Source organism: Odocoileus virginianus, chromosome 15, assembly GCF_023699985.2.
Source record: "Odocoileus virginianus isolate 20LAN1187 ecotype Illinois chromosome 15, Ovbor_1.2, whole genome shotgun sequence".
In the NCBI taxonomy this organism is placed as follows: domain Eukaryota; kingdom Metazoa; phylum Chordata; class Mammalia; order Artiodactyla; family Cervidae; genus Odocoileus; species Odocoileus virginianus.
The window spans coordinates 17,143,558-17,170,779 of NC_069688.1; the positions used below are offsets into that span (position 1 = coordinate 17,143,558).

Below are 27,222 nucleotides of genomic sequence, written 5' to 3' on the forward strand. Positions count from 1 at the left end.
CAAGCTACACGTTAAAGGCACACAGCAAGACCCGATGCTGCTCTCATGCAGAACTGTCACGGTCAGGACAAACACACGATGCAAGGAGCTCAGGTCCCCAGGGTCACTACCTTGTCCACATCCTGTGAGCTGGACCCAGACAGCTCCACGACACTCCTGGCCTTGCTCTCCCCGATCCCAGCAAGGCAGGTGGGCTCGTCACAGAGCGCGTCGGCCAGGATCCGGTAGGTCGTGCCCAGCAGGACATGATGGTCACGGGAAGCCAGGGCGCTTGTGCTCGATGTGTTCTCAGCTATTGGATCACACACACACACATATACAATTTTTTTAGAAGTGAGTAAAAACACAAATTACAAAGAATATAGTCATAATTAAACTATTACACCCAAAATTTAGCTAAGTGTTAAAAAGAACATTTTAAACTTCAACTTTAAAGAAATAAAAGCTCCAAAAGTCATATTTAATAGTATTATTAGGATACAAAGTACCCTGGCTCCAAATACTTAATAAACATTTAATAAAAATTTTACAGGGCTTCCTTGATGGCTCAGTGGTAAAGGATTTGCCTGCCAATGTCGGAGACACAGGTCCCATCCCTGAGCCAAGAAGATTCCACATGCCAAGAAGCAGCTAAGCTTACCCACGGCCACAACTACTGAATGTGTGCTCCAGAGACAGGGAGCTCACAATGTCACAATGACTGAAGCCCGAGGGCTCCAGAGCCCATCCTTGGCAACTAGAAAAAAGCTCATGTGGTAATGAAGACCCAGCACAGCCAAAAATAAATAAAATTATCTTTTAAAACATGTTTATAAAATTGAGTTCCCAAATGTCAGATAGAGCAGCACAGAGAAGAGGTGAGAAGACAGGCTCCACTGCGTGGGCCGCACGGAAAGCAGCTCTCACCCAGCAGGGACGCGGTCCTGAGAGCCGTGCGTAGCTGCTCAGGCCGGCGCTGGGCCCGTGCCCGGCTATGGCTGAGCCGGCAGTAGGCCTGCACCCACGTCACCAGCCAGTCCTCCCGGGCTTTCGACTCTCTGTGCAGCTCCTTCAGCAACTTCAAGGCGAGTGAGAAATTGTTCTGCAGGAGAGAGAGAGGAAGCAGAGAGATGAAACAGGGCCCGCAGCACACAATCCAGCAGGGAGCAGGGACCCGTCACCTCAGCTGAAACCATGGGGTGTCCCTGTGTTTACCGCAGGGACAGTCGCAGCCACAACATGCACTCCAGGGAGGCTGGGAGAGCGTCACTGCGACCAAGCTCACAACACATTCCTCAACCACGAGACCCCTATCCACTGGGGTTTCCCCTCCCCAGCCGCACGACCATGGCCTTCTGCCCCTGGATCTGCCTGTGCCGGACCCTTGGTATCATCGAGTCAGCAGATGACCTTGGACTTGAGTCAGAACCCCACCCTTCCGTACAGCTGAGCAATGCTCTCCTGCAGGGTGAACCAAAGTTTATCATCCACCTCCTCCTGACACGCGTTCCAGTTTTGTTGTTGAAACGTTTCGGCTATTTCAAATAATGTTCTTTGCTAATTTGAATGCAAATAAAGGCCCTGGAGAAGCTAAAGGCAAAGGAGAAAATGAAAGATATACCCATTTGAAAGCACAGCAAGAACAAGAAAGTCTTCCTCAGTGATCAACACAAAGAAATAGAGGAAAACAATAGAATGGGAAAGAATAAAGATCTCTTTAAGAAAATTAGAGAAAACCCCGCCCCTGAGCTCGCGCGTGTGCGGGAGGGGGCGGGTGGGGAAGGACAGCCAGCGAGATCCCGAGGCGAGGCTCGCACGTCCGCCCCCGCCCTGGCCCCCAGCTCCCACCCGGTCCGCCCGGCTCAGCCATGATCAAGGCGATCCTCATCTTTAACAACCACGGGAAGCCGCGGCTCTCCAAGTTCTACCAGCCCTACAGTGAAGATACACAACAGCAAATCATCAGGGAGACATTCCACTTGGTATCTAAGAGAGATGAAAATGTTTGTAATTTCCTAGAAGGAGGATTATTAATCGGAGGATCTGACAACAAACTGATTTATAGACATTATCCAACGTTATATTTTGTCTTCTGTGTGGATTCTTCAGAAAGTGAACTTGGCATTTTAGATCTAATTCAAGTATTTGTGGAAACATTAGACAAGTGTTTTGAAAACGTCTGTGAACTGGATCTAATTTTCCATGTAGACAAGGTTCACAATATTCTTGCAGAAATGGTGATGGGGGGAATGGTATTGGAGACCAACATGAATGAGACTGTTACACAAATTGATGCACAGAATAAACTGGAGAAATCTGAGGCTGGCTTAGCAGGAGCTCAAGCCCGTGCTGTATCAGCTGTAAAGAATATGAATCTTGCTGAGATCCCAAGAAATATTAACATTGGTGACATCAGTATAAAAGTGCCAAACCTGCCCTCTTTTAAATAAAAAATTAAAAAGGCCACTCCCAGGTAAAATACAGGGGAAAAAGTCATCTAAGTTTACCATACAGTTGTTTACCAATAATAAAGGAGGAGAGTCTTAACTTTTACTCTTGGATTTAAGTCAAGGTACTGTATAGACATTATATAAAATCAGTATGGAAGTTCAATGTTGCTTTTCTTGCTCAGTGGTTTTGAAGAAATTAAGTAGTTCCAGTGTGATTTTTTTTCTTTATTTTCTAAACTGCATTCCTGTGGCCACCTAAGGCATGCCTGGATGTATTGGCTATTACAGTATTTCAAAAAGTGTTCAGGACATTTCTTTAAATTGTGTACAACCCAAAATGTTGGTGTTTTGTATGGATCACAAGTGCAGCATTCCTTAATAATTTGTCACAATTGTTATTTAAAGAATGAAGTATGTATTGCATGAAAACCTTATGACCTGTTTCTCTTAGTTTAAATAAACTCCAAGGTAACCGGACTTATAAAGAAAAAAAAAAAAGAAAAGAAAAGAAAATTAGAGATACCAAGGGAACATGTCATGCAAAAATGGGCTCAACAAAGGACAGAAATGGTATGGACCTAACAGAAACAGAAGATATTAAGAAGAGGTGGCAAGAATACACAGAAGAACTACACAAAAAAAAATCTTCATGATCCAGATAATCACGATAGTGTGATCACTCACCTAGAGCCAGACATCCTGGAATGCGAAGCCAAGTGGGCCTTAGGAAGCATCACTACGAACAAAGTTAGTGGAGGTGATGAAATTCCAGCTGAGCTATTTCAATTCCTAAAAGATGATGCTGTGAAAGTGCTACACTCAATATGCCAGCAAATTTGGAAAACTCAGCAGTGGCCACAGGACTGGAAAAGGTCAGTTTTCATTCCAATCCCAAAGAAAGGCAATGCCAAAGAATGTTCCAACTACCACACAATTGAACTCATCTGACATGCTAGCAAAGTAATGCTCAAAATTCGCCAAACTAGGCTTCAACAGTACATGAACTGAGAATTTCCAGATGTTCAAGCTGGATTTAGAAAAGGCAGAGGAACCAGAGATCAAATTGCCAACATCTGTTGGATCACTGAAAAAGCAAGAGAGGTCCAGAAAAACATCTGCTTCTGCTTTATTGACTATGCCAAAGCCTTTGACTGTGTGAATCACCACAAACTGCGGAAAATTCTTAAAAAGATGGGAATACCAGACACCTGACCTGTCTCCTGAGAAATCTGTATGCAGGTCATGAAGCAACAGTTAGAACTGGACATGGAACTACAGACTGGTTCCAAATCGGGAAAGGAGTATGTCAAGGCTGTATATTGTCACCCTGCTTATTTAACTTATATGCAGAGTACATCATGCAAAATGTCAGGCTGGATGAAGCACAAGCTGGAATCAAGATTGCCAGGCGAAATATCAATAACCTCAGATATGCAGATGACACCACCCTTATGGCAGAAAGCAAAGAAGAACCAAAGAGCCTCTTGATGAAAGTGAAAGAGGAGAATGAAAAAGTTAGTTTAAAACTCAACATTCAGAAAACTAAGATCATGGCATCTGGTCCCATCACTTCATGCAAATAGATGGGAAAACAATGGAAACAGTGACAGACTTTATTTTTGGGGGCTCCGAAATCACTGCAGATGGTAACTGCAACCATAAAATTAAAAGATGCTTGCTCCTTGGAAGAAGAACTATAACCAATCTGCTGCTGCTGCTAAGTCACTTCACAGTGACTGACTCTGTGCGACCCCATAGACAGCAGCCCACCAGGCTTCCCCATCCCTGGGATTCTCCAGGCAAGAACACTGGAGTGGGCTGCCATTTCCTTCTCCAATGCATGAAAGTGAAAACTGAAAGTGAAGTCACTCATCTAGACAGCATATTAAAAAGCAGAGACATTACTTTGCCAACAAAGGTCCGTCTAGTCAAAGCTATGGTTTTTCCAGTAGTCATGTGTGGATGTGAGAGTCGGACTATAAAGAAAGTTGAGCGCCAAAGAATTGATGCTTTTGAACTGTGGTGTTGGAGAAGACTCTTGAGAGTCCCTTGGACTGCAGGAGATCCAACCAGTCCATCCTAAAGGAAATCAGTACTGAATATTCACTGGAAGGACTGATGCTGAAGCTCCAATACTTTGGCCACCTTTTGTGAAGAACTGACTCATTTGTAAAGACCCTGATGCTGGGAAAGATTGAAGGCAGGAGGAGAAGAGGACAACAGAGGATGAGATGGTTGGATGGCATCACCAACTTGATGCACATAAATCTGAGTAAGCTCTGGGAGTGGGTGATGGACAGGGAAGCCTGGTGTGCTGCAGTTCATGGGGTCGCAAAGAGCTGGACATGACTGAGCAACTGAACTGAAAGCCCCTGGATACAAATTTCTGTTTGGACCTATGCTCTGCTTTCTCATGGGTATGTTCGGAGGAGGGGAACTACAGTGACATGGTGACCCTTAGCGTTTGCAGGAGCTGCCAGGCCAGTGACTGCACAGCACACCTCTATTCCAGCCGTCCTGAGGGTGGTGGCGGGTGGACCCTTGCTGTGGTCTCACCTGCCTCCCCCCCAAGACTTGTGGTGCTACGTTCTTCACGTGTGCACTAGCTACTTGAGTGTCTTCCTGGGAGAAGCATCCATTCAGATCCTTTGCCCGTTCTGTCACTAGATTGTTTGACTTCCTGTTATTCGGTCATAAAGAGTTATTTATATATTCTGGATAAGGGGACGCTTGTCAGATACACAATTTCCAAATATTTTCTCCCATTATATGGGTTGTCTCTTCACTTCCTTTAGTGTGTCACTTGAGGCACGGAAGTTTTTAGTTTTAATAAACAATTTCTCTACTTTTTATTTGGTTGTTTTATGGACATCTCTTAAATCTAATTCTCTGCTAAGCTTCAAAGATACTGACATTGGACTGTGTTACAACCCTACCAATCACTCGGACCAGAAGTCCAGGTTGCTCTCATCACTCCTGCCGTCTCTGGTCTTGTTTCACACAGTTTTCATTCCCACGAGCATGTACAAGACCTTCCAGGACCTCCTGGAGTCTCCAGTCCCTGATTCTGGGCCACAAGCTTCACGATCCACCTCAAATCAGCATCACTAAATAGCCTTCCCCTCACAGCAGACTCTGCAGTTCCCAGTTTCTCACCTTTGGGATTTTATTTAAAAATGTATCTCAGCACCTTTCTCTCCCAAGTGCCTCCCCTCCATGGAGCCTTCCTTCCCTCCTACCTCATGCCCTCCCCAGCAGTAGAAAATACCCACTGTGCCCCACTTCCTGCTGAGAAGCCACATGCACCCCCTCAGCTACATGCCCTGGACCACAGCCACTACTGCTGCACCCAGAGCTAAGAAGACAGAAGAAGAAACGGCCAGGGCCTTCTGGAAAAAAAGAATCTTTCTTTTCTGCAGGAAATAGGGAGAGACTACCTGATTCCAGAAAGATGCAGTGGGAAAGCAAGACACGAAACATCAAGAGCATTTCCAACTCCAAGGGAAGCCTGGAGTTACCAGAGTCACGAAGAACAGATTCGTGTGTGTGTGGCGGGGGAGACCAGGACAGGAGACAGATCCTCCTCGGTGGGGGATTCGAGAGCATCTGAAAGCCTGCTCCTCTAGAGTATAATTTAGGGACTGATACAGCTCCTTTATTCACTTAGGCTGCTCCAGGCTGGGCTTTTTGTTATTGAAAATATAAAAATTCCTGATACAATACCTATCTCAAAGAAAAACATTATATATGAGTATTAAAACCCACAAAACAGAAATACTAATTATTTCTACTGGCATAATATTCTTTGCTTTATAACAGCAATCTACATAGGGTCATTAAGACAGAAAACTCCCCTAGTACATTTAAATGTGGTTACATGAAAAATTTGATACTTAAAATGTTAATATGCCACTTGTAAACAAAGCACACTTTGTATAGATTAAGGATCTTATTATCAAATGATAGATTTTTCACAAAATACAATTTGAAACCTAAATACAATTTGTAACAAATTGGCATGCATTTGTTTTGTTAAACAAGAGAAAACCTGATATTAGGTCTATTTTTTTATAAGTAACAGAAAATAAACATTTTGAAATGGTTGACAAGTGAATAATAAACTTTAAAGGCTTTCTGGAAAACTTTAATTTTTCTTCAAGTTTACTTTCTTATAAAGAAAAGAAATACTAACAACTCCATCACCTCTAAGCATCAGTTTTTTAAGAGAAGCTTGACTTAAAGACCGCTGGTTCAGAGTCTGTGGCCCTAGCGCCCACCTGCTTCCTCGCACTCTCGGCCATCTGCATCCTCATGGAGAAGCTGCAGCTCGTGATCAGGGCCCGTGCGTCCTCTTCCTGAGTCTGTGCATCCATCTCGGCCCCATCCTCACTTGCACCTTCACTGTCTTGAAGGAGACTGAGCTTCTCCTCTATTTTGCTGAGAAAGAAACATCTACATGAAACAAAGAAAAGAGTTAATGCCGGACTTGTGAAAGAAATCTCTGACATACAGGAAGCTACTGGATAGCATTCAGACAGATATTCTACACTTACTGAAATTTTGCTCATTTTTTAGACTGTTAGTGTTATACTCTCAGTACTGGACTTAATCTCCATTTTTATTAACCAACTCTGAGGATCCTCTGAAGATCACTTTAGATATTTTAACTTTCCAGATATCATCTATTGCCTCCACCTCCACAAAGTACAATATTTACACTCACAACCTGCCTTCTTAATGAAGGGACAGCACATCTGGTGTTGGGTCGAAACCATTTTTCTCTTCTGTCTCCAAATCTAAGGTCTTCCTCCCAAAGTCAGACAGTATCAAGTGGTAGGCAGATTATAACCACTGAGAACAGTGGCTGTGTTCCATATATGGCCATCTGATTTGGTTCTTATGACTGTATTTCAGTGTTTTAATTTTCAGTAACACTGACACACAAAAAAACCACTAAAGACATGGAAAATATGAAAAACACAATTAACCACCTTGATCTAATTGAAAATTATACACATTATGTCCAAGAACTGCAGAATATACTGGGTTTTCAAGTACACATGGTATATTTACTAAAATAGACCATATGCTTGGCCATAGATCAAGTCTTGATAAATTTAAAGAGACTGAAACCATACAGTATGTTTATAACCATAAGGAATTAATTCAGAAATCAGTAAGACACAGAAACTCACTTATAACTATTTTATGGATCAAAAAGAAATCACAGAAGAATGAGAAAATATTTTGAACCACAAGATAATATAAAATATAAAAATATAAATGCAATGTACTAAAATCTGCAATGTGCAGCTGAAGCAGTGCTTAGAGGAACCTTATAACTTTAAATGTACTGAACAAAAAAGCATAAAATCAATGATCAAAGTTTATACCTTAAGAAACTGAAAAAGGAAAAGCTAAGTCTAAAGTATGCAGAAAGAAAATACTAAAGATGAAACCAGAAATAAATTAAATAGAAAACAGATCGATGATAAAACCAGCAAAGCAGATCCTTTGAGAAAATCAGCAAAATTGACAGACATCTAAAATTGACAAACTGATGAAGAAAAAAAAGAAAACACAAATCATCAATATCAGGACTGAATAAGGATCTCCCACTACAGACACCACAAATAATAACATTAGAGTATAATATGAGCAACTTTATGCCAACAATTTGACATGAAATGGAAAAATACAATGTAATAAAATTGATATGGAAAGAAAGAGAAAATTTAAATAGTCCTAGATGTCTTTTTTCAGAAAGTTTTTTTTCCCCCCAGTATTTATTTATTTGGCTGTACTGGGTCTTAGCTGCACCATGTAGTACCTAGCTACCCAATCAGGGAGTGAACCTGGGCCCCTGCACTGGGAGCACGGAGCCCTCGCTGCTGGACCCCCAGGGAGGTCCCAGCCATATGTCTACTTAAGTAATTACATATATTATCAAAACTCTGCCCCACACAAAACCTCCAGGTATATATAGTTTCACTGATGAACTGTATCAAATATTTAAGAAATAAGAAGTATCTTACACAAACTTTTTAAAAAAGAGAGAAGGATACATGTTCTAACTCATTTTATGAGGCCTGCATAACCCTAACATCAAAACCTAACAAAGACATTACAAAAAAGGGAGACATCACAGACCAGTTCCCACTAAAATACAGACAAAAAAAATTCTTAACAAAATGTTAGCAAACCAAGAATATGGAAAAGACATTGGAAAAGAGGTCACCATAACCACACAGGTTTACCTTCAAATGCAACATCTACTTCAGAATCAAAAGCAATGTATTACACCACAAACACAGCAAAAAAGATGAGCAACATTATCCGGATGGTGACACGGGTTATTCTTGACCTTGGTCCCCTCACAGGAACACCAACCAACACCACCAACCAACAACGTTCACAAACAAGACACCTCTGGGAAAATCCCCCAACACGACGGTGAGTTGTAAATAGCCCTGTACCCCAGAGAGAATGGATGAGGGGGGATGCCCTCTCCCAGGGCTGTGGGTCTCACCTCCTAGGGGTCTCAGGGCTCAGACTATAACAGAAAAGCTGGGGGGATTACAGCAACCAGCAATGGATCTGGGAAGGCAGGGCCCTGCTCCCAGTGGTGACTGAACAGAAATCCTAACCAGCGGCTTTGTACATCTGAGCTGAGATGCTGGCCCAGTCTGACCAGGCAGGTGGGCAGAGTGCAGGTTTGCCTGATTCAGGACCCAAACAAGAAGTGTCACCAGTCCTGGAGCATGTTCTGTCCTCTGCTTGGACAGAGAAGCTAATTCACAGCCCCAGCCACTCTCAATGGAGCTTGGGGACCTGCACAGCCCACCCTGCGACCCTGCTCACAGCAGCACGGGACGGCCCAGCGGGAGGCCCTGCCTGTGGAGAGAGCCAGGACAGTGGCTGGGCCACAGAGCCATGTAGCTTGGCTCATGGTTCTGCTGCATCTGGTTCCCAAACAAGAGTCCTGCCAGCTGAGGGGCCTACGTGGTGTCCCCGCATGGGCCGGGAAACTGCCCTGTGGAAGAGCCTGCAGCTCAGCCATGCAGGGAGCCTCACCAGAACATGTGGGCTGTGGTGCCCACCCACAGTGCTGCAGCAGCCAGCTCGGCCAGTGTCTCTCCTGTCCCGTCTTCAGAGTCGACTGGTGGCCCTGTCTGGCCAGGGAATTGGCGTGCAGTCCCACCTGATCTGGGGCCCCAAGTGATGAGTTGTGCTGGCCTTTGGGCCAGTCTTGCTGTTTCCCCAACCCTCAACAGTACCCCACCTTATTGCTAAGCACAGGACCCTGTTCCGACCACCCAGGAAGCCTGATCAGAGAATCCAGGCAGCACAGAGAACCCTTTTACAAGATAGTTTATGTAAGCCCTATGCTAAACACAAAGGAAAGCCTTCAGTAGCCACACAAAAGATGTGATAAAGAAGTCAAAACACAGTAGACAAAAAGTCATCAAATCACACAAGAAAGAACAGGGAAAGCAAAAAGGGGTGATGAACCCGCAAAACTGTCAGAGAGCAATTAACAAAATGGGAACAGTAAGTCCTTACCTATCAATAACTGTTTCAAATGTAAACAGGTTAGATTCTTCAAGCAAAAGACACAGAATGTCTGAATGGATAAAAACAAGATCCAGGGAGTTCCCTCGAGGTCTAGTGATTAGGACTCGGCACCTGCACTGTCCTGGCCCGAGGTCCATCTCTAGACAGGGAACTAGGATCCCACAAGCCACATGGACACAGTCAAAAGACAAAAAAGATCCAACGATATGATGTCTACTCCAGACTCACCTTTGCTCTGAGACACACTGACAGAGTAAAGGGAGAGAAAGATATTTCAAGTAACTGGTAACCCCAAAGAGCAGGACTAGCTCTATGCTATCAGAGCAAACAGAGTTTAAGCTAACAACAGTAAAAAGAAGATACAAGCAAGGTCATTACATGAGGATAAAGGGGCCAACCACCAATCTGCAAGAAAATACAATGATTACAAATATTTATGCACCCAACATGGAAACACTTAAACCTATAGAGCAAACAGAAATAGAACTAAAAGGAGAAATAAACAGCAATCCAACTATTGTTGGGACTTTACTACTCTACCACCAACAATGGACAGATCATCTTGACAGAAAATCAATAAAGAAATAGCATAGTTGAACAGTACTAAAGACAAAACGGACCTAACAGACACGTACATGAAAAAAAGAGAAAAACACGATCAATTAAATAGAGGCAAAGAAAATAGATGCAAAGAAAAGGCCTTTGACAAAATTCAACATCTCTTCATGATAAAAAAAAAAAAACTTTCAGAAAATCAGTATATGAGCAGCAAATAACTGGAAAATACCAATACAATGAAAAAAAAAATCCATTTACAACACTGCTGAAAAAACAACACATACTTAGAAACAAATCTAACAAAAGACATCTAAGATTTCCATACTGAAAAAATACAAATCTTTGAAATTAAAGAAGACCCAAGTAAACAGAGAGACATATCACATTCCTGAACTAGAGAACTCTACACTGTTAAGACAGCAATTCCCAAAACTGATCTGTAGTCAACAAAAGTCCAACCAAGCTCTGTTTTTCTTTTCCTTTTTTTTTTTTTTGGTAGAAATTGGTAAACAGATTCTAAAATGTATATATAAATATAAGTATCCTAACAGAAACAAAGCAACTTTCATTAAGGAAAACAAAGTTGGAGGACTCACCCTATCTGATTCAAGACTTACTATAAAGCATCAGTAATGAATACAGTTTGATATTGTGAAAAGATAAGCATAAAAATCAAGAAACAGAACACAGAATTCAAAAAAAGACCCACAGATATAATGGCCACTGATTCTCAAAAAAGGTGTCAAGGCAATTCAAAGAAAAAAAAGTTAAGACTTTTGAACAAATGGGATTACACAACCAGATATCCACACGAAAAAAGTACACTTGTACCCCTGCCTCACATCATCTACAGGATCATTTTCCACTGGATCACAGGCCAAGACATAAAAAATGGAACCATAACATTTCTAGAAGAAAATACAGGTGATTAATTTTGCAAGATGAGCCTGGAATACCAGATCGAAAGGTCTCCCACTAACCAAACCTGCGACATTCTGAACATGAAATAAATAAGAACAGTAATGGATTATATTCCATAAATAAAATTTGATTCCATGATTATATACTAATAATTAAAATTTAAGTAAATGAATTTAAGTAAAAGATGGGGGAGAAGGAGGGCTTCCTTCGAGATGCAGACAAACATGGGCACATTGGCAGTGGGAGAAGATGGTCACCAGACAGCACTGGCAAGGCTGCTTTGTCCAGAGTCATCCAGACACAGTGAGGAGAAGGTGGCCTCATCCAGACATAGCGTGGAAGAGGTGGCCTCATCCAGCAGGACTGGCGTGTTGCAGAGCACCTCCCCTGTCATCCGTTAGGTGCAGAGGAGAAAACAGGCCTGATACCCGGGAAGGCCGGACACTGCTTTAACCAGACAGCCAACACCACTGCCCCCAGAAAAGGAAATGCAGGGGACACTCTGTGCTTCTAGGAGGGATGCCACAGGACGTACACTCTGCTTCAGCAGCATTCCCACCACGGGCATTTCACCTGAAGACAGTAGTGATGACATACAGCTAAACCCAAACTATGGAAAACACCTCCAGAGCATCAGTGTCCTGAAAGATGGCTGAGAACTGTCCCAGGTTCAAGGAGACCAAGAAGACATATCAGCTAAATAAATGCATATACGATGCTGCTGCATGCTGTCTTAAAGGCTGGAATGCTTTACGGGACATTAACGGGAGAAATGACAAAACTGAAATTGAGGCTGTACATTAAAGTGAAAACAGAAGTTACTATTGTACCATGGTTCTAAGAAAATACTCTTTTTCTTAGGAAAGGTACACTGATAAACAAAGAGGTAAAGATAGATGTGTGCAGCTTATCCTCAAATGGTTCAAAAAATAAGTATATGTATGTGGAGAGAAAAAAAAAAGGCCAATACAGCAATTTATTAAAAATGCTTAAAAAACCATGAATCTGAGAAAAAGGCACACAGAAGAGTGCCACTTTTCTTGTTATTTTTTTACAGAAAAGAACTGTCTCAAAATAAAATGTTAAAAAGTTTGAAAAATAAAAAGTATTAAAAGTGAATCTTTGAAAAGCTATAGTACCAGAGGAAACAGGGTCCAATGGCAGGAAGAGGACATGTGGGGGTCACAGTCCTTCGGTCCCCCGACTGTGTGTTTCTGCATAAAACAACTCACAGCCTCTCTGGCCCTGCTCCTCCCACCCGTATGTGTGGCGAGTATCTGCCTGAGGACCACCCAGGGCTGTTACAAGGGAGGCAGAGAGCCTCAGACCTGGTGAAGTGAGGCATATGGTGCATAACAGGGCTCAGAAGTCGGGGTGTCGCTCCCCATCAGGCAGCCCTGAGACAGGAGCAGAGGGGCTGCCCCGCCTTCTCTCAGCACATCCACAGCTCACCGCCCAGCACAGGACAGACAGGGAACATGACCGCACACAGGCAGGGAGACTGCTGATGGGACAACCTCAGTGGAAACAGGCGCGCACAGGGCTCAGACCCCACACCGCTCAAACACAGTTTGGGAGAAAAATGATTCTGGAAACTTCAGAAAAGAGACCACATCAACTTGGGGGGATCACATCTCACCGATTCGTGATGATGTCATCCCAGACGTTCATTGGGTCCATTTTAGCATCGGGGTATCGATTTGTCCAGGTTTTCACAAGTCTCTTCAGGGGAACTTGAGATGATAAATTACCTAAAAATGACATTATGGTATGAGTGTGGCCACAGCCCAATGATCAGACCACCTTACAAAGTGAGCTGCCATCAGTAAACAGAAACTTATTTCAGATTCCTGGTCCAAATTACAACACTTGGCCCTATTGTTCACAACAGGAGCACAAAGTTACCATGTTTAATATATTCTGGCATGAAAAGTTAATGTCTTCAGGCCATCAAGGAAAGAGAAAGAAATAAACACGCACAATTTTTACATTCACCACAGGTCCACAATCACAATGCTCCACTCACGATTCCAAAATCTAAAAAGCACTGAAAACTGACGAGTTATTCCCAGGGTTGCAAACAATTTTCTTGTTTACAAAATCTAATATGAATTGTCGCAGGGCAACTGAATCTGTTCACTCATGGGAGTGCCCACAGGGAGACTCGTCTGTCGCAGGAGGATGGGCCACCCAGACCTGGGGTGCACGTGAGGTCACCATGACAAAAGCCCCCAAACGACCTGGCTGAAGGGCTTCTACATTTCACATCACTAATATTTAAAGAGAATGCACTAGTCATAGCAAATAACCTTTTTCAACAATATAAGAGACGACTTTACACATGGACATCACCAAATGGTCAATACCAAAATCAAATTGATTACATTCTTTATAGTCAAAGATGGAGAAGCTGTATACAGTCAGCAGAAACAAGACCAGCAGCTGACTGTGGCTCAGATCATCAACCTCTCATAGCAAAATTCAGGCTTAAACTAAAAAAAGGAAAAAAAAAAAAACCTGGAAAAACAATAGGACAACCAGGTAAGATTTAAATCAAATACTATATGAATTCACAATAGAGGTAATGAACAGATTCAAGGGTAGATCAAGTTAACAGTGTGCCTAAAGGGACACTGGGACACTAGGGACAGAGGCCATAACACAGTTCAGGAGGTGACAAAATCATTGCAAAGAAAAAGAAAAGCAAGAAGGCAAAGTGGTTATCTGAGGGGGCTTTACAAATAGTGGAAGAACGAAGAGAAGTGAAAAGCAAGGGAGAGATGGAAAGGTACATCCGATTAAAGCAGAGTTCTAAAATACAGCTATACCAGTCAAGAAAGCTTTCTTCAATGAACAGTTCTTAATAATAGAAGAAAACAAAAAAGGGGAAAGACCAGCGATCTCTTCAGGAAAACTGGAAACATCAAGGGAATATTCCGCCCAAAAATTGGCACAATAAAGGATAAAAATGGTAGAGACCTAGTAGATGCTGAAGAGATCAAGAAAAGATGGAACAAATACAGGGAATAACTGTATAAAAAAGATCTTAATGAACCAGATTACTATGATGGTGTGGTTAGTCATCCAGAGCCATACATTCTGGAGTGCAAAGTCAAGTCGGCCTTAAGAAGCGCTGCTGATAATAAAGCTGCTGTTAATGAAATTCCAGCAGAACCATTCAAATCTCTAAAGGATGATGCCATCAAGGTTTGAAAATTCAACATTCAAAAAATAAAGATGATGGCATCTGGTCCCATCACTTCATTGCAAATAGGTGGGGAAACAGTGACAGACCTTATTTTCTCGGGTTCCAAAATCACTGCAGATGGTGACTGCAGTCATGAAATTAAGAGAGACCTGCTCCTTGGAAGAAAAGCTATGACAAACCTAGAGAGCATATTAAAAAGCAGAGATATTACTTTACTGACAAAGGTCCTTCTTGTCAAAGCTATGATTTTTCCAATAGTCATCTATGGATATGAGAGTTGGACCATAAATAAGGCTGAGTGTCGAAGAATTGATGCTTTTGAACTGTGGTGTTAGAGAAGACTGTTGAGAGTCCCTTGGACTAAATCAGTCCTGAATATTCATTGGAAGGACTGAAGCTGAAGCTTCAATACTTTGGCCACCTGATCAGAAGAGCTACCTTTAAGAAAAGACCCTGATGCCAGGAAAGATTGAAGGCAGGAGGAGAAGGAGACGACAGAGATGAGATGGTTGGATAACATCACCAACTTAATGGTCATGAGTTTGAGCAAGCTCCAGGAAATGGTGAAGGACAGGTAGTCCCGGTGTGGTGCAGTCCATGGGGTCACAAAGAGTCGGACACACCTGGGTGATTGAACAATAACAATAACATTTAAAGCTTCGGTTATCTTTCTCTAGTGAGAAAGCAGCGCTTACCTTGTTCAGGCAAGTTACTTAATCTCTGATGCCCTATAAAATAAGGAAAAAGAACCTACGTCTCATTTGTTGTTGTTCAGTCCCTCAGTATCTCTCAGAGTTTACCCAGGTTCATGTTCATTGCTTTAGTGATTCTGTCCAGCCATTTCATCCTCTGACACCCCTTCTCCTTCTACCTTCAATCTTTCCCAGCATCAGGGACTTCTCCAATGAGTCGTCTGTGCACATCAGATGACCAAAATACTGGAGCTTCAGTGTGAGCATAAGTTCTTCCAATTCAGGGTTGATCTCCCTTAAAATTGACTGGTTTGATCTCCTTGCTGTCCAAGGGACTTTCAGAAGTCTTCTCCAGCACCACAGTTCAAACGCATGAATTCTCTGATGTTCTGCCCTCTTTAACAGTCCAGCTCTCACAACCGTATGTGACCACTGGGAAAACCATAGTGTTGACTATATGGACCTTTGTCTCTGCTTTTCAACACACCGTCTATGTTTGTCACCACTGTCCTGCCAAGAAGCAAGCGTCTTCTGATTTCATGGCTGCAGTCACCATCCACAGTGATTTTGGAGCCCAAGAAGAGGAAATCTGTCACTACTTCCACCTTTTCCCCTTCTATTTGCCATGCAGTAATGGGGCCAGATGCCATGATTTTAGTTTTTTTTAATAGTCCTAAGCCAGCTCTTTCACTTTCCTCCTTCACCCTCATCAAGAGGTTCTTTAGTTCCCCCTTCGCTTTCTGCCATTAGAGTGGTATCATCTGCATATCTGAGGTGGTGGTTGTTTTTCCCCCCTATCTTGATTCCAGCTTGTAACTCATCGAAGCTGGCATTTCTGATGATGTGCTCAGCATATAGGTTAAACAAACAGGGTGACAGCAGACAGCCCTGTTGTACCCCTTTCTCGATCCTGAACGAATCAGTCGCTCCAAGCAGGGTTCTGTTTCTTCTTGACCCGCATACAGGTTTCTCAGGAGACAGGGAAGATGGTCTGGTATTCCCACCTAAGAGCTTTCCATAGTTTGTCACAATCCACAAAGTCAAAGACTTTAGCGTTGTCAATGAGACAGAGATAGATGTTTCTCTCTATAATCCAGTAAATGTTGGCAATTTGATCTCTAGTTCCTCTTCCTTCTCTAAACCCAGCTTAGACACCTGGAAGTTCTTGGTTTGAATAATGCTGAAGCCTAGTATGCAAGATTATAAGCGTGACCTTACTAGCATGGGAGATGAGTGATAGTTAGAGCATTCTTTAGTACTACCTTCTTGGGAATTGGGATGAGAATTGACCTTTTCCAGTCCTATGGCCACTGCTGGGTCTTCCAGATTTGCTGATATAATAAATGCAAAACCTGACCAGTTTAGTTCAGTTTAGTTGCTCAGTCATGTCCGACACTTTGCAACCCCACAGACTGCAGCACGCCAGGCTTCCCTGTCCATCACCAACTCCCAGAGTTTGCTCAAACTCATGTGCATAAAGTCAGCAATGCCATCCAACCATCTCATCCTGTCGTCCCCTTCTTCTCCTGCCTTCAGTCTTTCCCAGCATCAGGTCTTTTCTAATGAGTAAGTTCTTCACATCACCTAGCCAAAGTATTCCAGCCTCAGCATCAGTCATCAGATGCCATGATATTAGTTTTTGAGCCTACATCTCATAGGCTGTTATAAAACTGGGTAAAACACAGAGAAAAGAAACTAACACAGCTCCTAAAATGATATGCCACTAGTAATACATACTTGAAAAACCATTCTCCAAATTTGAAACAGAGAACAGTCAAGGAGATAGTTCTGAACACCAACTTTTATCAGTACTAAGTCTTTCATAGTTATTTGTATGAACAGAAATGAAATTTGGTTACTTCTGGCTCCGGGGCACCTTCCATCAGCATCAGGATTAAGCCCCCTCAGCAGCAGCAGAAAGGCCTTCAGTCTGGGCACAGCCACCCAGGCCTCAACTTACCACCTGGCACCCAGGGTAGTCACGCCAGCGCCCCAGGGTCAGGCTGGCCTTTGGTGAGACCCTCTCTCCCAATCATACCCAACTTGAGCCCTACTGGCAGATTCTATCACCCCAGTTTTTCACGGGGGTCCTGGACCACTCTGCTCTGTGGGGACCACAGCGTCTGCTCCCTGGAAGAGCACTGGACTATTTTAAACACTTATTTCAACAATCCCAAAATATACATTCATGGAGTAAACTCAAGACAGTTTCTAACCCACACATTAAGAAACATGTACTATCACCAAGCAAAAAAAAAGTCAGATGCCAAAACTCTTCCTAATTATGAAAGGAAAAAAGATACATATAAATAAAAAATTACCTTGTTTGCTAATAAAGCTGATGAACTCCTGAATTTCTATGAAAGTCTGTACAGACTGCAATTTGGTGAGTCTACTTCTGTGTAAGAGGACATCAATACTGGAATAGTTCTGGAAAAGTTATTTAGCATTGGTCACAAGGCAATGTACTGCTTCAGATTTTAACACAATCTAAACATGAAACAGCAACCATCCTATAAACAGATCAGTTACACAGGATGTCTCTGAGTGGTCACAAGAGCAATTAAACAGTCTAATTTTTTTTAAATTTTGGTTTTCAATCACATTTTGGTTCAACAAAATCAATAAGAGCGATACAATCAGGTGCCGCTGCCTCCATTCCCCACCAATTCTTAAAAACCACAATATCCTATAATACAGAACTGCCAACTACAGAAGCCAACCTTTCTCCTTCCATAAACCTCCTCAAGTGGACTGCTACTCAACCTCAAACATGTTTAAAAACTAGCATAAAGACAGTGAGTATCTATGTTCGGCAACAACAAACATTCAGGGACTCTACACAAGATGTGACTTTAACAACATAACGGCCAACCTCAGAGGCAGGACAGACACTGGCCAGCAGGGTCGCATGACCCTCCTGCACGACCACCTCCCACCCAGATGCCTGGGTGCGGGATCTGCTCTCTCTCATCCAGGGAGAGAAAGAAAAACTCAAGGGAAAACAAAAGGAACTTTCTAAATCAGAAACAGGCGCTAAAAGGCCCCAGGCCGTTAGCTAGTGTGCAGGGAATCAGAGGGAAGTGGCCAGCGAGCTGCCCATGTCAACCCAAGCTCACAGGAAGAGCACATCCTGGGTGGGCACGCCCATGTTACCTGCATGAACATCTGGATGCAGTTCTGAATATAATACTTGGCCCTGTCAATGTCGTCCTGCAGGAGATAAAGGAGACTCAGCTCCTGGCTGTAGCGGAGCTCGAGCAGGGCCTTCCTCAGCTCTGAGGTCAGCGCCTCGTCCACAAAGGTCAGCAGCGCCTGGTCACCCTCCCCGCGGAGTAGCAGCTTCAGCTTACTGCGCACCATGTACGGCAGGCAGGTCTCCTGCAGAGCGAGAATGGATGTGACATCCCGAGACGGCGTTGCCATGCATCCATGGTGTCACTTCACAGGTCCAAATGATGGCGTTTAATGGCTTAAACCTAAGGCTACAATCTTCTAAGCAAGTTCATCTACAATTGCTTATTTTATAACCACAAAAGATAAAGGAACACATTGTATAGAAAACGGGAACTACTTGTAGCTGGAAGAGAACTGGACGTTCAGTACCAAGTGAGGACCTGCAGGCCCAGTGAGGGCAGCAGTGCAGACCAGCGCCAGGCCGGCCCAGTGAGGCCTCTGTGCGGTGCAGAGTGAGGACCTGCAGGCCCAGTGAGGGCAGCAGTGCAGACCAGCACCAGGCCGGCCCAGTGAGGCCTCTGTGCGGTGCAGACACAGCAGGAAACGCTCTCCCTGTGGTCACGCCAGGGAGGCTGACATTCCTTTGTAAAGGCATCTGCTTATTTTGAAAGCATTAGCTAAGAGCACAGTGAGTGAGTGAGTGAGTGAAAATCGCTCAGTCATGTCCGATTCTTTGAGACCCCATGGACTATACAGTCCATGGAATTCTCCAGGCCAGAATACTGGAGTGGGCAGCCTTTCCCTTCTCCAGGGGATCTTCCCAACCCAGGGACCCAACCCAGGTCTCCCGCACTGCAGGTGGATTCTTTACTAGCTGAGCCACAAAGTAAGCCTAAGAATACTGGAGTGGGTAGCCTATCCCTTCTCCAGTGGATCTTCTTGACCCAGGAATTTAACCAAGGTCTCCTGCATTGCAGGCAGATTCTTTATCAACTGAGCTATGAGGGGAAGCACAGTGGTTTAACAATATTATGGAGTTTGGGGGAGTCACGTTATATAAACACTCTAATGCTTTACAACTACTTTCCTGTTTCTGAAAAGTTTTAAACACCTTCATTAATGAGAGAGCACTTGACCATCAAGGACATCTACTTGGGTGACCTCACAGATCGCCCCGCACCTGATAGAAGGGCTCACTCCACAGCTTGCTCAGGTCCGGGGTGCCCTCGCCACCAGCACTAGCTGTGGAGCAGTACTCCAGTGACTTCCACTCGGACAGCTGGTTGTAGCAGTCAAGGGATGCAAGTTCCCAGAAATCCTTCTCAGCTTCTGTGGGCTCGCCGTCTGACCATTCTTGTGTGTTGAGGGCCTGCAAAGATTATTTTACCAAATTGGATACATGTAACATTCACACTAAGAATAATCACTGTCAGATTTATGACAAGTGGAGAAAAAAGGGAAAAGAGAGTTAACTTGAGGGAACTTAACAGTCAAATGAATATTAAAAATAATAGCTAGGACAGAACCACTTCTTTGGGGAACTTACCTATAAAGTCAATTAATAAGCTGAAAACTGAAAATGCCCCTTAATTTGATGTAAATACTGTAGATTCTTCACTACTTGAAAAGTTCTTAGAATGAAAATTAGAAACAGGACACTTATAGAAAACTGCAGAGGGCTTCACCATTCAGACGTCCCTCACAGGCCACAGGCCCTCAACTGCAAGTGTGAACCTGCCACAAATCCACACTTGGCCACGGACAACTCCAACACAAAACGTACAAAACTGGACTTCAGAGTCACCTTCCCCAAACCAGCTCTCACCTACCTTTTCATTCCAGAGTGGAAACAATCTACTCAAACAGAAACTATATGATAATACCAGATATGGAAATGACATCTTATAATTTCATACTAACTTGGTAAAAAACACTTTGATTATTTTCTTAAAAAGAGTAAGAGCTAGTTCATGTTCAGTTATTATGAAACCATTTTTGGCAGTAATCTCTGTGTAAAAGTTAAGGAATACAGCTGAATATTGGAAGGTCTAAGTTCTAAAGCTGACAGTGTTTCCATCCAGGGAACAAAAGTGGTAAAGCAACTGACACACTTGCTGGAGATCAACTCTACCTCGTTGTACAGTCTGGCAGCTTCAGAATAGTCACTTCTTGCTTCTGCTAACAGCGCGTCCTGCGTGATCTGCTTTGTTCCAATCTCACTGCTGAAAATACCACGGAGGATGTCATACTCCCCAATCGACCTGTAGAGTCTATGAAACAGATCCAAAAAAAAAAAAAAAAAACGGGACAAATCAGTGAATGCCCCAATATTTTAAAAGTCTTTCTTGAAATGATATTAAATCAAGATGCCATAATTATATTAACTAAAAAAGATGTCATTCTTGTTTTGTTAAAACATAAAATCTTAAAAATTTTGAAGTTATCATTAAGTTTTATTACTTGAGCCATGCGGAAGGCAGAAATTATTATAAAGTGCATGCATGTGTGCTCAATCATTTCAGTTGTGTCTGACTTCTTGTGACCCCATGGACTGTAGCCCTGCCAGGCTTCTCTGTCCATGGGATTCTCCAGGCAAGAAGACTGCAGTGGGTTGTCACGCCCTCCCTTCCAGGGGATCTTCCTGATATAGGAATCAAACTCAAGTCTCTTATGTCTCCTGCATTGGTAGGCAGGTTCTTTACCACTAACATCACCTTGGGAAGCCCATTCTAAAGTGCATTTAATGTAAAATCTGAAAATAAAGGTTTACAATGCACAAGTTGATTCATTAAATGAGACTGTTCTGTCACTCTATCACTGAAACACTGCTCTTATCTGTGGTGACCTTTCTGGAATCCTTACCTAGCCCTGAAATGTGGAATGTGGTCCAGAACCCAGGAAAACTAGTAAAGCAGGTAAACTAGAAGCAGGTAAACTAGTCCTGGTCCTACAGATGCCATGTACTCCACGTTCTATGGCTGTCTCGATGTTGCTGAGAGCCTGAACACGTGCTAGAGTTTTGACCCTGATGTCAACACAAATCTGCTGGCCCGTCAGCCAAGCCTCCCACTGAAGCCTGAAGACAGGCTCGGGTGTCTAAAAGTCCATTCCCTCTTCCCTGGAGACTTTTCACTGTCTTCCGAGTCTCCACACAAGGTGTCACGACTGCCCATACCCACAGGGGACATGACGGGGTAGAAACAGCCTGTGGGCAGAGCAGCAGCCCCAGGACGTCGTCCCCCAGGGGACTGGGTCAGGCCTGGGCTGTGATGCTCCTCGGCAGCAACACCGCGCCTACTGCTCACCTCAGGCCAGTACAGAGATAGGAGCAACTTCACGACAGTGAGACTCTTTTATGCTTTTCCCAGAACCTGGAATATCTGAAAACCAGCGCTACAGGAAAGAAGTGCAAATCCATTTCACCCTAATCCAGCGCCCTCAGAACCCAGTGCCTGAGAATTAGGCACTGGGTTTCTCATGATAAACCTCAGGTAAGAGAAGACTCAGACAGGATGTGTGTCGCCCAAATAAAGTGACTGTGTTAGACGCATCGCTTTGGCCACAGCAGGGTCAGGGTCAGAGCTTACTTGGCAAGTTCCATCCACCTGCCAACGTCGGGGGGCAGGCCGGGCTTCCCCCGCGCACGCTTGGCGGGAGGCTCCTGGGGAGCCAGTCTCAACAGTGCCTCCTCCAGCAGGCAGATGGCCCCAGGCTGCTGCAGGCCCGCCAGGCCGGCCCCACTGACCAGAGCCGGGTCGAGGCTCAGCAGGTCGGCGTGTTGGCAGCTGATCTCCTGGCAAGACACAGACATGCAGTCCTTCAGTGAGAGGGTCTCCAAGCAGGAGTAACTCGTTTTACCAAACACTCAGTTCTGGCGTGAGCAGTCACAGGAGAGAGACACAGAGCGCTTCACACAGTCTCAGTCCAAGTCTGCACCTGCATGACCCCCACGTTGCTCCACCAGTTCCAGGCCCGAAGGCAAGCTGCAGGGTGAGACGTTACCTACAGTGACTCCCCTAAACAGCAGTGGACAAAACTGCAAAACTAGAAATTCAGATATGAAAAAAATCACTGCAGAATACAACGTGAAGAGAAACTTACTCTGAAACACTGGTTGATGCAATATAATTTCTCAAGCCTTGTCTTTGGTATTGCCAGGAGAAAAATCAATGAAAGAATTCTACATGTAAATTATAAACCAATAAAAATAGAATACATAAAAAGAAACTGTATTAACAGTTTCATGCTGCATGGAAAAGAACAAAGTATGCATAATAAATACTTCATATCAAGGAATTATTACCCAGTCAGTTTGTAAACCACAGCTACTGATAAATAGCATTAAAGAACATAATTTTTAAATTACTCCAAGAATGTTAACTAATTACAAAAATACTGACATGAATCCAGACGATTTTCTATTAGGGGCTTTGTAATTATCCAAGTTTTGAGTATAAAGAAAATATTTCTTAATCCCCTAATAAGTATGCTTAGTGGTTACAAAAGTACATCTACACTAGTCCTCTGTTCAAACTGCATTGCCGTGGAAACCTTCTCTGACACCTGTGTCCCACCTGTGTCTGCAATGGTGCATAGCACCATCCCCCCGCCCCCCAGAAAGGGGTGGCCGGCTGATCTGCCCACCAGGCCCTGTACCCCACCCACTCCTGCACCACGTGCCATGCCCTCGTGACCTTCCACCACTGCCTGCTCTCCGCCTGCCCCCAATGAGTGTAGTTCTGTGTCCCCATTGCCTGGTCCCCACCCAGCGCACAGGTAGGCATGTACTCCCTAACGTCCCCGTAAGGGCTGGGTGCCACGTGATATGCAGGTGTGAACTACAAGGACAAACTGACACAGTCAGAGCAACTTTGTATTAAGTTGAATCTCAGGTTATTCTGTCATATATAAATTTAAAAAAATACAAATAAATTGACACTTCCCTGGTGGCTTAGTGGTAAAGAATCTGCCTATTAAGGCAGAAGACACTGGTTCAATCCCTGGTCTGGAAAGATCCCACATCCTGTGGAGAAACTAGGCCTGTGTGCCAAACTACCAAGCCTATGCTCTAGAGCCCGGGACCCACAACTACTGAAGCCCGTGTGTCCTAGAGCCTGAGCTACACAAGAGAAGCCATGGCAATGGGAAGCCCCTGCACCACAACAAAGAGGAGCCCCCTGTGCCCCCCAAATCCCCTGCCAACACAACTAGAGAAGAACCCACACAGCAAGGAAGACCCAGCACAGCCAAAAAGAATAAATAAGCTGCACCGAGCCCTGGGAGGAGGTGGCCCCACCAGAGTCCAGCTGCTGTGTTAAACCGATACTGCGACCAGGAAACCAGCAGAGCCACTGAGACATGGGCGTGCCGCAGCCTCACCTGGATGCAGGACACGAAGGGCGGGAAGGAGGAGAAGCTGGTGTCCAGAAAGCGCGTGAAGTCTTGCAGGAGCCTCTGGGTGGCGCCCCGCCCCTCGGCCGCGGTCCTGCGCTCGCCTGACTCCCTCAGGATCCCCGAGCACAGGCTGCTGAAGAGCTGCCTCGCGACGAGTGGGTCTCTCTGTAAGACATTCCCGAGCAGGACAGATGTGTGACTCACCCACGCGTCAGAGCCTGGCCTGAAACATCAAGTGCTGCCGCCGTCACCATGCTGGGCAACGTCACTGGAGGGCTGTGCCCACCGAGGAAAGCTGGGAAGGGACATGGGGCTGTATGCTATTTTGCAAATTCCTGTCACTTTGTAAATAGCTAGATAAATAAAAAGCTTATAAAGCAGTAATGTAAACACAGACATAACCTATTATTATGATCAATATTGGGCTTTCCCAATGGTTCAGCTGGTAAAGAAACCACCTGCAATGCGGGAGACCTGGGTTCAATCCCTGGGTTGGGAAGATTCCCTAGAGAAGGAAATGGCTACGCACTCCAGTGTTCTGGCCTAGAGAATTCCATGGACTATGTATAGTCCAGGGGGTCCCAAGTAGTCAGACACAACTGAGCGACTTTCACTTATCACTTATGATCAATATTAGTACTGTAAACTTAAGTATTGTAAAAATATGAGGCAACAAGTTTCAGTATGTAATTTCAGTATATGACAGTATATAAAAGACTTTTTAAATTACTTCACTAAAGTCAAAGGAATCTTAACCAGACTTTCAAGGGATAAATATCCCACTTATCTCAGGGCACTCAGCTACAGAACCTCACTCACTCCCGAAGCACGTGGTGACCCTAACGACACAGAGGAGCATTTCAGTCCTCGGCTCCTGGGAATTTCGGAGGAGGATGCTGATGCCACTGACCTCCCTGATCACTCCCACAAGAGGGTTTTGTGTAATCAATGATTTAAGCAGTGCAGCTACTTACATACTATCTCATTCCCACCAACATCACTGGTGAGAAAAAGTGCGGTGTGACTGGCACACAGAGACACTGGACCCAAGGCAAAGTGCTAGATGGGACCCCACAGCGGGGTCCCCGGGAGCCAGGACTTGGGATGAGGCTCAGCACTGAGGCCCATGTTGGGGACAGGTCACCCCTGCTTCCTGCACGAGGCAACGGCCCCAGAGCGTGTGACGGCCCGCACTGACCTGGGCCACAGCCTGCAGCGGGGTGATCAGGCTGCTGTGTGGAATCTGGATGTCAGGAAGGTCTCCACGGCGATAACTTCTGTACAAGACGACCTGGGCCTCGTGCTTCATTTTCAACTCACTCTTGATCTCCTACAATCATCAGCAATACAGGAAGGTTACAACTCTCTCTAACCAGTAGAGCTTGGGTGATGAAACCGTCCTTGCCTACCACTAACAAAAGTGAATCAAGGTCAATTCTATCCAAGATGCTTGAGTCACTACACTTGATCAATGTGGCAGACGGTAAGCCCAAAACCAGTGTCAGATGTGCAATGGGAAGATTATTTAAAGATCTATTCCAAAGAAATCTGAGTTTCTCTGAAATCAGAGAACTTGATTTAAAACTTTTTCAACCCACAAATGAGAGGATTGTATTTCTTTGTCACTCTCGAGACAAACCTTGGCTACAGGGTCCATTGGCCCTTGCTGGCCCTGCTCTCTGCAGCCCTTCCCGCTTCGGGCCCCGTTCCCCCGGCGGGTACCTGTTCCCCTGACAAGGCCCCGTTCCCCCTGTGGGGCCTGGTCCCTTCTTCAGCCATTTCCTCCTTCAGGCCCCATTTCTCCTGCAGGGCCCCATTCCCCACTCGGGGACCTGTTCCTCTGGCAAGGCCCTGCTCCCCCTGCGTGGCCCGGTTCCCCCCCGCAGAGCACTCCCTCACATGCATACGTCCCAGCTAACCCCTGAGGCTGCCCCGCTTCTCCGTCTGCTGCACACTGCTCTGCAGCTCCAAGAGCAGAGGGGACCCTCAAACGCCTCTGCTGAGAGCAATGACAACACCCAGCAAGACCACCCCCGGCCCCAGGCCACAACCCATCCATTTCCTGAGACCCTCGGGGATCAGCCCAGTGCCTCTATCCCACTCTTGCCCTGTCCCCTCAAAAAGCCCAGGCAGGACTCAGGCTTAATGAGGAGGCTGGAGCAAAGACCTCTAGGCTGGTTGGGACCGGCCCTTGGCCTGCAGTGCTGTGGTTACAGAGATACAGGAAAGTCCAGTCTTTCCATAGAAGACATAGCAATCTTCTGACTGTTTCACACCCAGACTTGGAAGTGAAGCCGCTGAGGATTTAAACTAAGTCACAATGGAGACAGGGCTCTCACTCACAGGCCAGTCCTAGAACAGCCTGTCAACATCACTGATCTATATCTCACACTAACTTTAGGGCTGAACAACTTCTGCTATTACTTCCACATTGGGAGAAACATTCAACCATCCATTTATGCCACATGTGTGTCTGCATTGGGCAGCTCAGGACTGGCCACGCTCCTCATCCTGCCCCCCACCAGCCTCCAGGAGCACAGCCCCCCAGTTTGTTCGTCCTGAGTCATGGTGTTAGGGCTGTGGCCTCGAGGCTGCGGGGACTGCACCTGGGAGACAGACCCCAGGGCACCGGGGGGCGAGGGGGTCTGGTCTCCACCTTGTGTAGAAAGCCCATCTGTCCAGACAGGACAGCGCCCCCACCCCACTGCAGAGCAGTGGGTCTCAGCGGACACCTGGAGGTGGGGTCGCATGGGCAACCTCTGCAATCCGGCCTAGGCCAGCCAGGAAGACATCTCTTGGGCACACATCCTGTGACAAAAACAGCTATTTCTGACCAAATTCCAGAAATGGGTACAAACCTTTTCTCGCTTTTGCTCAACAACACCTTTCCTGGCATAAATCAAACTCAGCTTTTCTTGGTCCTTTAGAAATCGCCTGCGTAATCTCAGTATTTCTGCACGATTATCTGGACCTGAAGAACAGACAGCAGGTTGGTTATGGGCGGCTGACATCCGTCCCCTCCTCCCCAGAATTGCTGACATGAAGTGAGGTATCTGCTCGTCTCCATCCCCTACTCCCCGCAGCTCTATTTCCAGAACAACCTAAGCCTGTGAAGCACAGTTTTGGAAGCTGGAGAACTGAGGCTGCACGGAGAAAGCAGGCAGGGCTCAGACGTCTCTGGGAAAGAGGGGGTTCAGGAATGCGAGACTGAGGCCGGGGGTGCGGGGTCACACGGCTGGAGCAGAGCCCCCGCAGCCGGGACCACTGA

At 45.0% G+C, this 27,222-nt stretch overlaps 1 protein-coding gene and 1 pseudogene across 3 annotated transcripts in view; one reads left to right on the top strand and one right to left on the bottom strand.

Moving 5' to 3' along the window:
* PRKDC (protein kinase, DNA-activated, catalytic subunit) overlaps positions 1 to 27,222 on the bottom strand; it is a 129,982-nt gene that overhangs the window by 15,324 nt on the left and 87,436 nt on the right. For all 3 annotated transcript variants that reach the window (XM_070477071.1, XM_070477070.1, XM_070477072.1), the window contains 12 exons: positions 26,813 to 26,925; positions 25,153 to 25,284; positions 23,940 to 24,119; positions 22,148 to 22,353; positions 20,692 to 20,830; positions 19,741 to 19,929; positions 18,540 to 18,764; positions 17,705 to 17,813; positions 13,123 to 13,234; positions 6,707 to 6,881; positions 907 to 1,081; positions 111 to 292 (listed from right to left, as the gene is read on the bottom strand). In XM_070477071.1, coding sequence (XP_070333172.1) covers positions 111 to 292; positions 907 to 1,081; positions 6,707 to 6,881; positions 13,123 to 13,234; positions 17,705 to 17,813; positions 18,540 to 18,764; positions 19,741 to 19,929; positions 20,692 to 20,830; positions 22,148 to 22,353; positions 23,940 to 24,119; positions 25,153 to 25,284; positions 26,813 to 26,925 — 1,937 coding nt within the window. The remainder of the gene's footprint in view (positions 1 to 110; positions 293 to 906; positions 1,082 to 6,706; positions 6,882 to 13,122; positions 13,235 to 17,704; positions 17,814 to 18,539; positions 18,765 to 19,740; positions 19,930 to 20,691; positions 20,831 to 22,147; positions 22,354 to 23,939; positions 24,120 to 25,152; positions 25,285 to 26,812; positions 26,926 to 27,222) is intronic.
* LOC139038385 (AP-3 complex subunit sigma-1 pseudogene) lies at positions 1,744 to 2,942 on the top strand (annotated as a pseudogene).